This window comes from Herpailurus yagouaroundi, unplaced genomic scaffold, assembly GCF_014898765.1.
Source record: "Herpailurus yagouaroundi ecotype Mexico unplaced genomic scaffold, PumYag 181, whole genome shotgun sequence".
NCBI classification, from domain to species: Eukaryota; Metazoa; Chordata; class Mammalia; order Carnivora; family Felidae; genus Herpailurus; species Herpailurus yagouaroundi.
Genome location: NW_024412412.1, coordinates 20799756 through 20813662, shown reverse-complemented (window position 1 = coordinate 20813662; position 13907 = coordinate 20799756). Strand labels below are relative to the sequence as shown.

The window sequence follows — 13907 nt, the reverse complement described above, 5'->3', positions numbered from 1 at the left end:
AAGGGATCCCTCCAACAAGAGGATTTAACAATTCCAAATATCTATGCACCCAACAAAGAACCGCCTACATATGTAAAGCAAATAGTAACAGATATGGAGGGAGAAAGTGACAGCAATACAAAAATATTGTAGGCTTTAACACTTGATCTTACATCAATGGATAGATCAACCAGAGAGAAAAACAATGAGGAAACAGAGTCCGTAAATGATATAATTGACAAGATGGATTTATATATACAAAATATACCATTCAAACACAGCAAAATACACATTCCTTTTTTTTTTTTTCAACGTTTATTTATTTTTGGGACAGAGAGAGACAGAGCATGAACAGGCGAGGGGCAGAGAGAGAGGGAGACACAGAATCGGAAACAGGCTCCAGGCTCTGAGCCATCAGCCCAGAGCCCGACGCGGGGCTCGAACTCCAGACCGTGAGATCGTGACCTGGTTGAAGTCGGACGCTTAACTGACTGCGCCACCCAGGCACCCCAAAATACACATTCCTTTGAAGTGCACATGTAACATTCTCTAGAACATATCCCATGTTAGACCACAAAACAACTGTCAGTAAACTTAAAAAGACTGAGGGCACCTGGGTGGCTCAGTCGGTTGAGCATCCAACTTCCACTCAGGTCCTGATCTCACAGTTCAAGGGTTTGAGCCCCCAGTTGGCCTCTGTGCTGACAGCTCAGAGCCTGGAGCCTGCTTCGGATTCTGTGTCTCCCTCTCTCTTCAACCCTCCTCCGCTCTCTCTCTCTCTCTCTCTCTCTCTCAAAAATAAACATTAAAATAAATTAATTAATAAATAAATTTAAGAAGACTGAAATCAAGCATTTTTTCCCAACCACAGCAATATGAACCTAGAAATTAATTATAAGAAAAAAAAACTAGAAAAAAAACCCACAAATACATAGAGGCCAAACAACACGCTACTACTGAACAACCACTGAGTCAACGAAATCAAAGAGGAAATCCAGAAATACCTTGAGACAAATGAGAATGGAAAAACAATGGTCCAAAATCTATGAGATGCAGCAAAAGCATTTCTAAGACGGAAGTTGATAGTGATACAGGCCTACCTCGAGAAATAAGAAAAGTCTCAAATAAGCAATCTAACTTCCACCCAATGGACTATAAAAAGAAAAAGCCCAAAGTTAGTAAAAGGAAGGAAGTAATAAAAATGAGAAGGGAAATAAATGAAACACAGACTTTAAAAACAATAGAAAAGATCAACAAAACTAAGAGCTGGTTCTTTAAAAAGATAACAAAACTGAAAAACCTTCAGCCGGATTGAAGAAGAAAAATACGGAGAGGGCCCAAATAAATGAAATCAGAAATGAAAGAGAAGCTATAACTGACACCATAGAAATACCAAGGATTACACGAGGCCACCATGAACAATTATATGCCAACAAATTGGACATAGAAAAAAAATGGATGAAAGTAAAAGAAATGGATAAATTCCTAGAAGCACACAATCTTCCAAACTAAATCAGGAAGAAAAAGAAAATCTGACCAAATATTAGTATAAAATTGAATAGGTAGGCGCACCTGGGTGGCTCAGTCCGTTAAGCTTCCGACCTGAGTTCTGGTCATGATCTCACGGTTCCCCCATTCAAGCCCTGCACTGGATTCTCTGCTGTCAGCACTAAGCCAGCGTTGGATCCTTTGCCACACCCCCCCCACCCCTCCCCCATTCACATGCTGGAACTAGAAGACCATGCATGCTCTCTCTCTCAAAAATAAACACTTAAAAAATTTTTAACTGAATAGGTAATAAAAAAACCCCAATAAAGAAAAGTCCATATGGACTTACAAGTTAATTCTAACAAATATTAAAGGAGAGGTAACACCTGTCCTTTTCAAACTAGTCCCAAACAAATACAACAGAAAGAAACACTTCCAAATTCAGTCTGTGAGACCAGCATTACCCTGATACAAATCCAGACAAAGACACTACAAAAAAAATAAAATTACAGGCCAATATTCCTGATGAACACAAACACAAAAATCCTCAAAAAATATTACCACCAAAGTCAACAATACATTAAAAGGATCATATACCAAAATCAAATGGGATTCTGAAAGAATGGTTCAATATGCACAAATCAATGTGATATACTACATTAACAAAAAGAAGGATTAAAATCATATGATCATCTCAGTAGATGCAAAAACAAAAAACATTTGGCAAAATTCAACATCCATTTATGATAAAAACTCTCAACAAAGTGGGTATAGAGAGAACATTCCTCAACATAACAAACACCATATGTAACAAACCCACTCAACAGTGAAAAGCTGAAAGCTTTTCTCCAAAGATCAGGAACAAGTGACCACAGCAATCACACAAGCTAAAGAAATGAGGCATCCAAGTTGGTAAGGAGGAAATAAAAGTGTCACTATTTGCATATGACATAATATAGAAAACTCTAAAGACCCCAACAAAAAAACTATTAGAACTAATCAGTAAATTTGCAGAATACAAAATTTAATACCCAGAAATTATTCTGTTGCTAATAAATCTTTACACTAGCAACAAAGTATCAGAAAGAGAAATTAAGTAAACAATCCCATTTATAATTCCATCAAAAAGGATGTATACCTAGGAATAAATATAACCAAGGCGTTTAAGAACCTACGCTCTGGGGGCACCTGTCAGTCAGTTGTAAGCATCCAACTTCGGCTCAGGTCATGATCTCAAGGTTTGTGAGTTTGAGCCCAGCATCAGGCTCTGTGCTGACAGCTTGGAGCCTGGAGCCTGCTTCAGATTCTGGGTCTCCCTCTCTCTCTGCCCCTCCCCCAATCATGCTCGCTCGCTCTCTCTCTCTCTCTCAAAAATAAATGAACATTAAAATTTTTTTTTAAAACCTACGCTCTGAAAATGAGAAGGCATGGATGAAAGAAACTGAAGACAACACAAATAAATGGAAAGTGTTACTGTGCTCATAGACAAGAAGAATCAATATTATTAAAATGTCCATATCACCTAAAGCAATCTACAGATTCAATGCAATCCCTATTGAAATACCAATGGCATTTCTCACAGAACTAGAATAAGTAAACCTAAAATTTCTATGAAACCACAACAGATCCCAAATACCCAAAGGAATCTTAAGAACAAAACTAGAGCTAGCATGCTCCCAGATTTCAAACTAACCAACAAACATACAGTAATCAAAGCAGTATGGTAATGGCACTAAAACAGACACACAGATCAATGGAACAGAACAGTGTCCAGAAATAAACCCACACATATATGCAAGAAACTGGACCACTTTCTTACATCATATACTAAAATAAACTCAATATGGATTAAAGACTTCAATATAAGATCTGAAAACATAAAATTCATAAAGTATAATACAGGCAGTAAAGTCAATGACCCATCTAAGAAATATTTTTTGGATCTCCACAGAAAAGGATAAAAAAATAAAAAATAAATAGGACTACACCAAACTTAAAAGCTTTTTCACAGGAAAGGAAACCATCAACAAAACAAAAAGGCCACCTACTAAATGGGAGAAGATATTTGCAAATGATATATCTGATAAGGGACTAATACACAAAATATATACAGAACTCATTCAACTTGACATTAAAAAACCCCACAACAATCCAATTAAAAAATGGGCAGAGGACCTGAACAGACATTTTCCAAAGAAGACATACAAATGGCCAACAGACACATGAAAAGATGCTCAACATCACTAATTATCAGGGAAAGGATAATCAATACCACAATGAGAGATCACCCCAAACCTGTCAGAGTGGCTAATATAAAAAAAAAAAAGAGACAAGAAATGACAAATGTTGGCAAGAATGTGCAGAAATGGAAACCCTCATGTACTGTCTGTGGGAATGTAAACTGGTGTAGGCACTATGGAAAATGAGGATCTTCAAAAAATTAAACTAGGGATCCCTATCAAAATAATACCAGCATTCTTCACAGAGCTAGAATAAATAATCCTAAAATTTGTATGGAACCAGAAAAGACCCCGAATAGCCAAAGCAATCCTGAAAAAGAAAACCAAAGCAGGAGGCATCACAATCCTGGACTTCAAGCTATACTACAAAGCTGTAATCATCAAGACAGTATGGTACTGGCACAAGAAGACACTCAGATCAATGGAACTGAACAGAGAACCCAGAAATGGACCCACAAACGTATGGCCAAGTAATCTTGGACAAAGCAGGAAAGAATATCCAATGAAATACAGTCTCTTTAGCAAATGGTGCTGGGAAAACTGGACAGGGACATGCAGAAGAATGAACCTAGACCACTTTCTTACACCATACACAAAAATAAACTCAAAATGGATGAAAGACCTCAAAGTAAGACAGGAAGCTATCAAAATCCTTGAGACAAAAGCAGGCAAAAACCTCTCTGATCTTGCCTGCAGCAACTTCTTACTCAACATGTCTGCAGAGGCAAGGGAAACAAAAGCAAAAATGAACTACTGGGACCTCATCAAAATAAAAAGCTTCTGCACAGAGAAGGAAACAATCAGCAAAACTAAAAGGCAACCGACAGAATGGGAGAAGATATTTGCAGATGACATATCAGATAAAGGGTTAGCATCCAAAATCTATGAAGAACTTATCAAATTCAACACCCAAAAAAACAAATCATCCAGTGAAGTAATGGGCAAAAGACATGAATAGACACTTCTCCAAAGAAGACATCCAGATGGCCAACTGACACATGAAAAAATGCTCCACATCACTCATCGTCAGGGAAATACAAATCAAAACTACAATGAGATACTACCTTACACCTGTCAGAATGGCTAACATTAACAACTCACACAACAACAGATGTTGGCAAGGATGCAGAGAAAGAGGATCTCTTTTGCATTGTTGGTGGGAATGCAAGCTGGTGCAGCCACTCTGGAAAACAGTATGGAGGTTCCTCAAAAAATTAAAAATAGAACTACCCTATGACCCAGCAATTGCACTACTAGGTATTTATCTAAGGGATACAGATGTGCTGTTTCAAAGGGACACATGCACCCCCATGTTTATAGCAGCACTATCAACAATAGCCAAAGTATGGAAAGAGCCCAAATGTCCATCGATGGATGAATGGATAAAAAAGAGGTGGTATATATATACAAAGGAGTATTACTTGGCAATCAAAAAGAATGAAATCTTGCCATTTGCAACTACGTGGATAGAACTGGAGGGTATTATGCTAAGCGAAATTAGTCAGAGAAAGACAAATATCATATGACTTCACTCATATAAGGACTTTAAGAGACAAAACAGATGAACACAAGGAAGGGAAACAAAAATAATATAAAAACAGCGAGGGGGACAAAACATAGGAGACTCTTAAATATGGAGAACAAACAGACGGTTCCTGGAGGGGTTGTGGGATGGGGGATGGGCTAAATGGGTAAGGGGCACTAAGGAAATCCACTCCTGAAATCATTGTTGCACTATATGCTAACTAATTTGGATGTAAATTAAAAAATAAAATTAAAAAAAAAATTAAACGAGGGGGCACCTGGCTGGCTCAGTTGGTTAAGCGTCCAACTTCAGCTCAGGTCATGATCTCACAATTCAGGCTATGGGCTGACAGCTTAGAGCTTGGAGGCTGTTTCAGATTCTGTGTCTCCCGCTCTCTCTGCCTTCCCTCCCCCCAAATAAGTAAATGTTAAATTTTTTTTTAAAAATTAAAGATAGAATTACCATATTACCCAGTAATTCCACCACTGCATATTTACCCAAAGGAAATAAAAATGCCAATCCCAAAAGACAGATGTGTCCCTCTGTTCATTACAGTATTATTTACAATGACTAAGATATGGAAGCAATCTGAGAATCCATCAATAGATGAACGGATAAAGAATATTTGGTATATTTATACAGTGGAATATCACCCAGTCATAAAAATGAATGAAGTCTTGCCATTTGTGACTACATGGATGGACCCAGAAGTATGGTATTTTGCTAAGTGAAACAAATCAGACAAAGAAAAACAAACACCATACGATTTCACTTATATGTGGAATCTTAAAAATCAAACAAATAAAACAAAGCATAAACATACCCAAACATACTCACAATTATGAGTGGTGGCCAGAGGGGAAGAAAGGTGGATGGGCAAAGTAGGTGAAGCAGATTAAGAGGTACAAACTTCCAGGTACCAAAATTCACAGGGATATAAAGTACAGTATAGGGAACAGTCAATAACATTGTAATAATTTGTAGGGTGACAGATGGTGACTAGCCGTATCATGGTAATCACTTCATAATGTATATAAATGTTGGATCAGTATGTTACACGCTTGAAACTGATAATGCTGTATGTCAACTATACTTCAATAATTTAAAAAAAAACCAAAAAACAGGATTCTCTTCCCAGATGCCTGAAATATCTCTGTATCTTCACTGCCAAGAGTCCTTTGTATAGATCCCTCTTTTCCTTGAAGAGATGAACTAATTTCTTCTGTACAAACAGGAATAATTGTGGGAAACAACTTCTCTATATCCAGCAAGACCTTCTCTTCTGCCATCTCTACCCTTTGTTTCTGCTGAAACTATAAAGAATTTGCCTAAACGCTGGGCCATATAAGAATCTTTCACATACTGAAAGGTATCATGTAATACCCTTATAGGATTGTTCCTACTGTAAGACATTCTATTCTGGGCACTATAAAGAAAATTAAACCAGGGATTTTCATAAGGGCTTAAAATCCTTAACAGTGGAAACAGGTTAGGCAAGCTATAGTCAAATGAGTAATACACATTCATTAAAACAATATGTAGGTGAGTGAGTTCTGATTATAAGATATATGCACTAAGATAACACTGGGCAAAAAGTTCAGTAAGAGAGAAAAAGCACAGTTTAACTATGTAAAAAGGGTAAACTATCACAAATTGGAATTGGAATGATAGAAATATAATTTCATGCTCACGATGTTGTTTCTCTAAGAAACTGTTTAAATGTGTAACAATTAAAATCTATATTCTTTTTTGATGTAAACCTATCTATTTGCACTGTCTAAACAACGGTTTCCAAAGTATCTAGGTTCTGTTTACTATTGAAGTTCATTCTGTATTGTTGGAATCACAGGAGAGGAATACATAAGATGTAAACATAATTTCCTCAAAAAGTAATATAGAATTACTCTATGACCCAGTATTTCTACTTCTAGAGATACACTCAAGAGAATTAAAAACTTATTTTCAGGAGGTGAGGGGTTGGGCAAAATGGGTAAAGGGCAGAGGGAGATTCAGGCCTCTAGTTATGGAATAAGCAAGTCATGGGATTAAAAGCAGAGCAGAAAGAATACAGTCAATGATACTGCAAGAGCAGTTACAGGACAGATGGGAGCTACACTTGCCAATACACATTACCATAACGTATAAACTAGTGAAATCACTAAGCTGTACACCTGAAACTAATGCAACGTTGTGAGTCAACAATACCCAATTTTTTTTAAAAAACTTATTTTCATATACAAAAAAAAAGTATAGGAATGTTCATAGCAGCACTATTCATAATAATCAACAAAGCAGAAACAAATGCCCGTAAGTTGGAGACTGGATAAACAGCATGTGGTATATCCACATAATGGAATATTATTCTGCAATAAAAGGTAATGAAGTATCAATAACATGCTATGACTTGAATGAACATAGGAAAAAATTATGCTAAGTGAAAGAAGTCACAAAAGGCCACGTCTTATATTTACCCCATTTATATGCAATGCAGAATAAGCAAACCTAATAGAGACAAAAAGTAGATTAGTGGTTGGCTTGGGGGACTAACGACTAAATACCTACAGGCGCTCGGTTTCTTTTGGGGATGATGAAAGTGCTCTGAATTAGGTAACGGTGATAGTTGCACAATATTGTAAATGCAGTGACAAACATTTGTACACTTTAAAATGACTGGGGCGCCTGGGTGGCGCAGCCGGTTGAGCGTCCGACTTCAGCCAGGTCACGATCTCGCGGTCCGTGAGTTCGAGCCCCGCGTCAGGCTCTGGGCTGATGGCTCGGAGCCTGGAGCCTGTTTCCGATTCTGTGTCTCCCTCTCTCTCTGCCCCTCCCCCGTTCATGCTCTGTCTCTCTCTGTCCCCAAAATAAATAAAAAACGTTGAAAAAAAATTTTTTTTAAATAAAATAAAATGACTGAAATGGTGGGGCCCTAAGTGGTTCAGCCGGTTAAGCACTTGACTTCAGGTCATGATCTCACAGTTCGTGAGTTCAAGCCCCGCATCGGGTTCTGTGCTCACTGTTCAGAGCCTGGAGCCTGCTTCAGATTTTTTTGTCTCCTTCTCTCTCTGTTCCTCTCCTGCTTGTGCTCTTTCTCTCAAAAATAAATAAAGACTAAAAAAAAAATTTTAAATGACTGAAATGGTGAATTTCATGTTATTTGGATTCTCTCATTAAAACTACATATAATCAAAAAATACTATCATTTATATGTGTGTATATATATGTGTGTGTGAGTGTGTATAACAATATACCGACATCTACAAGTACTAAACACTATTACATCTAATACTGTACCTGGTCATGGGTACAACCCACGAGGCCTGGATCACTAAAGCAAACACTAAAAACTGAAGAGCTGAAACCAAAAGTTACTCACTCCTCCTATTATTCAGTTATCAATTTATTTACTGTGTGCTTAACTGGTGCCAGGAACTGTGTTAGGTGCCGTGGATCCAGGGGTGAACAAGACATGATCCTCACCTTCATGGGGCTCCTAGTCCAGACATGAAACAATGTCTAGAGGAGCTTGACATTAAACAATCACTCAGGGGCGCCTGGGTGGCGCAGTCGGTTAAGCGTCCGACTTCAGCCAGGTCACGATCTCGCGGTCTGTGAGTTCGAGCCCCGCGTCAGGCTCTGGGCTGATGGCTCAGAGCCTGGAGCCTGTTTCCAATTCTGTGTCTCCCTCTCTCTCTGCCCCTCCCCCGTTCATGCTCTGTCTCTCTCTGTCCCAAAAATAAATAAACGTTGAAAAAAAAAATTTTAAACAATCACTCAAATAAACCTACAACTTAAAAACAGGGAGCATAAGGTAAAATACTGTGTTTGGTTATACACTCTAACAAGCAAGCCTGACTTCGAGAAGGTACTGGGCAACAACCTCCCTGAGGACATTCTATTTAGCCTGAAACTAGAAAGATGAGTTTTAAGGGAACCTGGGGGGCTCAGTCAGTTAAGCATCCAACTCTTGGATTTGGCTCAGCTCATGATCTCACGGTTTGTGGGATCATACTCCACATCGGGCTCTGTGAGGACAGCACAGAGACTGCTTGGGATTCTCTCTCCCCCTCCCGAAATAAATAAATAAACTTAAAAAAAAAGAAAGATGAGTTCTACCCAGGTGAAGAGTAAGAATAAGAGTATCCCCTAGGGGCACCTGGGTAGCTCAGTCAGTTGAGGGTCTCGTGAGGACTCTTGATTTCAGCTCAGGTCATGATCCCAGGGTCGTGGGATTGAGCCCTGCATCGGGCTCCACAGTAAGCACGGAGCCTGCTTGAGATTCTCTCTCACTCCCTCTGCCCCTCTACCAATGATGTGTGTATGCACTCACTCTTTCTCTTTCCAACCTCTTTCTCTGAAATAAAAATTTTTTTTTTAATTTAAAAAGTGTATCCTCCCAGGGGCGCCTGGGTGGCTCGGTCAGTTGAGCATCCAAGTTCGGTTCAGGTCATGATCTCACAGTTTGGGAGTTTGAGCCCTGTGTCAGGCTCTGTGCTGACAGCTCGGAGCCTGGAGCCTGCTTCGAATTCTGTGTCTCCCTCTCTCTCTGCTCCTCCCCTGCTCGTACTCTGCCTTTATCTGTCTCTCAAAAATAAATAAATGTTTTTTTTTTTAAGTGTATCCCCCAGACAGAATAGCAGTGCAAAAGTCCCGAGGCAGAAAAGAGCTCACATTTGAAAAACCCACTAAGGTTGGTTGTGACTGTAGGGTAGTGAATAAGAAAGTGACTATCACAGAATGAGGCTGGGGAAGTTACTAGGGATCAGTCTACAAAGGACCTTACCAGCCACTCTGAGGATTCTCCCTTTATATACTGGGTACAAAGGGAAGCTACCCAAGAATTTCAGTGGGTAAGTAACATGATTAATTTGTGCCATAAAAGCATCACCAGGCTTCCTCTGTGGAGAAGGAGATAGAGAAGAGCAAACAGGACAGTTAGAGACCAGTTAGAAAGCCGTTCCAGTAATGGTTCAAACTAGGGAAATGTGGTGGAAAGAGAAGACATTTTCAGGGTCAGTTTTGCAGTTTGGGAGGTCATCACATATTTTATTTTACACCTAAAATCTACTGATGTGGAAAAAAAATGTCTTCCAGAAAGACAAAAGCATAAAAATTAGAGATTACTTAGCCAGGATTCTAGACACAGTGGCTTCAATCCAATACCAAACGAAATCCTACAAAACACTTCAAGCTATGTCCAGGATTCCTGAAGCCTCTTCATAGAACTGAACCCAAATTATCCCTAAGTTTCTTGCAGGATATTTTCTTACTAGCAAGCTCTGAGAGTGGTGAAGAAGTCCAGACAGTGAAGTAGAAACCCAGAAGTTCACTGTGATGAGTACAGACAAGGTTTGGTGTCCACACTTTGACCCACCTGCAAATTTGCTTGTCCTTGAAACATTTTTTTTTTCTACAAAGGAACCATTGTGGGAGAGAAACACCCTGCTTAACATATGCTCTGTTAAAGGCTTCAGTTAAACACGCACACACACACACAGAAAGAAATATGTGCAAAGTATTCCAGATTATTCATGTACATCTGTCTCCATAAACTGCACTCCAGAGACTGAAGCAGAACACAGGGGCTGTGATGGGTATCATACAGTTTATAAAAAATGAATGACTTTCATTGTAGTAGCAAAGCAACTGTACATGTATATACACACATGTATACACATGCGTGTATTTCTTTTCCTCTTAAAATAAAAACCTGCTACCTACCTGGTAAATATCGCTTCAAAACCCACCGTGGGCCAGATACACTAAATTTGTGAATATCCTTATATCCTTATAGCTCAAAACATGAATCATGAAATCTAAGGCAATCTACCTATTCAGCTCTCCCAGAGCATACCAGAAGCAAGTAATAAGATGAATATAACTATCACTAGTTATAGACTTTCAAACACATACTCTGTAAGTAGTCTTGTCCTATTATTTTTCATTTATACTGTGAAAATCAGTTCGGCGCTTAAAAATGCAAAATGGAAAAAGAGATGCTGTTAAGGAACCATTTCATCGTTTTCGTCTTCATCACTCCGAAGGTTTCAGCTTCTTTGAGGTTGTAACGATATCTTACAACACATCACACTGACACAATTGCTTGACAGCTGTTTCAAGTGCCCCTGGTCCTCCTTGACTCCTTACATGTTAAGACTCCGCTCTTCTCAGGGCGCCTGGGTGGCTCAGTCAGTTGAGCATCCAACTTTGGCTTCGGTCATGATCTCATGGCGTGAGTCCCAGTCCCACATTGAGCTCTCTGCTGTCAGGACAGAGCCCGCTTCAGATCCTCGGTCCCCCTCTCTCTCTGCCCCTCCCCTGCTTGTACACGTTCTCTCTCTCCTTCCCAAAAACAAAGAGAGAAAGACTCCACTCTCCTTTAAGAAGGCTTCCCTCACCCCTTACGGTAGAGCTGATCCTCCGTCCATCCTCTCCCTGCCACTATCTCTTGTATATATCTCTGTCCAGATGTGCAAATGCCTCCCCGTCCAAACAGGAGTTCCCTGATGCTTCGCGCTCCCTGACGCTTCAGCCTCACACATGAAAGGTTCTCAAGTGCTTGTGAAATGAAATGAATGAGTAAACGAACCTGATCCACCCAATCTCTGTATTTAATTTTTTCCACCTGCACTATCCTAAATGTCAATGACCTCAGTCCAATGACATTTCAGACAATTCTCCGTTTCCCCCCCCCCCATTTTTTTCCCATTTCCTGACAGAAGGGGACTTTTGGTTTAAGGCACTGCACTGCTTAGAAGTGGTTATGAGCACCAGTTTTAAGAATAAGTAGAATATCGCTTGCTGCTCAGGTTTACACACATGGCTTTGGACACAGCTTGAATATAGATTAGAAAAGGCCTTTACTCCTCAAATTCATGGTCTCAAGTACCATGTCACTCTATCACTCTTGATATTCACATCAGACATCATTTTTATACAGGGCCCCCTTCATCATGACAAAGAAAAGATGCCCTTGGCAAGGAGAGAAGGACTCCATGAGTTAAATTGGTCATTCCGGAATAAATTATTTAGCACCACTTAAATCCTGAAAGCTTTGAGCCACCAACCTTGTGGTTTATGGCACTCTCTTCTATGTTTCCAAGTTCCCAATAGTCAAGCAACAATTTAATTCCACAGTGCAAAATCAATACAACTTAAATTTACTATTGGAACGGACACTATCTAGCAAACTAAAAAAGATTTATTCTTCTACTGACATGAGATCATCATAAAGCTGCTTCTACAAAGAGGTACTTAAAAACCATCCTAGAATTTAGGAATGAATTCTTCTTATTGGACTTGTAACAAAGCTATGCCCACCCCTCCCTCACCCCTTTGCGGGGCGGGGGGCGGGGGGGGGGCGGAATGAGTGGGATCCCTGGGGCTGCCTAAGTTCTGACCACACAGACCTAGCTTTGCCTTAACTCTGTCAAGGGCCTAGATTTTGGGGTGAGATCATCCTGGAAATCCAAGGACGCTGTGGTGGTGGTAACGAGAGATAGCCAACTAGCTTGTGAAATATATTCTTTCACTAGTTTAGAGTTTTCATCAGACGGGAAAGTCGATCATCGTCTTCACCCTAAATTATATTAGTAGTGCAACTACAAGTGGGAAAGTTTGGTGCAGCGGTCAACGATTCCAGGGTTATTTATCTGGAATGGCCAGGGACGAGGCGCTTTTGTTGAGTGGCAAAAGCTGGCGCTGTTTCAAACACACCGGTGGACGAATCTGTAAGCTGCACCCTTCTCCTCAAGGAACCAAACTGGCGGAAAAGGCAAGAAGATGGAAGGACCGGTAGTAACATTCCCCCCACAGCGAATACGGATCATCTGCTCCGTGTAAAGTCCACTGCAGCTGATAGCCTGAGGATGGGGAAGCGGAAGGGCGAGCTGGGTGGGTCTGAACGCTTAGATTCAACAAGCTTCCAGAGTGCCTTCAATCCACCTGCACAGAACTCGTTTGCTGGCACCTGTCCTCAGGAAGGCTTGTTTCTCTTTCAACGGCCCAGAGCAGGCAGGAGAAAATTTGGGGGCGCGCGAAAGGGGTGGGGAGCAGCAGCAACCTAGTGCCAGGCTAGAAGGGAGCGTTTATCAGCGGATCAGCAGCCCCATTACTCAACCGACAACCGGGGTTCCCTCCCGTCCACCCCTATGTGCAATGCGCACTCTCAAGGACAAGAGGTTAGATCCAGCAGCAGCCAAAGCTAGGCCTGTAAGGCAGCAAGAGAAAGCCCAGCCTCACAGCGAACCGGGAGATGCTGGAGCGCTGCCTCCTTCCTCGCTCGCGCTGCTGGCTCGGCCAGCGCCCCGCAGGAAAGCCGGGCCTCCCTCCCGCTCAGCATCCCTCCTCCAGCTCCCGCTCTCCCCCTTCCGCCCGCGCCCGTGCCACCAACCTTGGGCGTGCGGATGTGCTCCATGGCGGGCCCACTTCCACAGGGTCCGGGGCGGGTGCGGCCTCACGCACCTGCGCGCGTCTGCAGCGCGGCGGGAAGGACGCGGGGAGGGGGCTTCGCGCGCGGGAGCAGGCGGGCCGCGGGGCTTGGCTCCGCCTCCAGGTGCGGCGGTGCCGGCGCGAGGCGGTCGTTGGGGGGCTGTGCTTTCTCTTGCTGCCTTACAGGCCTAGCTTTGGCTGCTGTTGGTTTTTTTTTTTTTTTTTTTTTTTTTTTTTTTTTTTTTTTT

The 13907-nt window shown here is 41.1% G+C and overlaps 1 protein-coding gene across 2 annotated transcripts in view; it reads right to left on the bottom strand.

Annotated features, from left to right (window-relative positions):
• The window catches only part of MTMR7 (myotubularin related protein 7), a 125811-nt gene that overhangs the window by 92615 nt on the left and 19289 nt on the right, over nucleotides 1-13907 (bottom strand). The window contains exon 1 of one of the 2 annotated variants that reach the window (XM_040490074.1): nucleotides 13622-13757. The exons of the other annotated variant lie outside the window; for it this stretch is intronic. Within the exon in view, the coding sequence (XP_040346008.1) occupies nucleotides 13622-13645 (24 nt within the window). The 5' untranslated portion in view covers nucleotides 13646-13757. Of the gene's footprint in view, nucleotides 1-13621; nucleotides 13758-13907 lie in introns of those variants that run through there. 2 annotated transcript variants of the gene reach the window in all.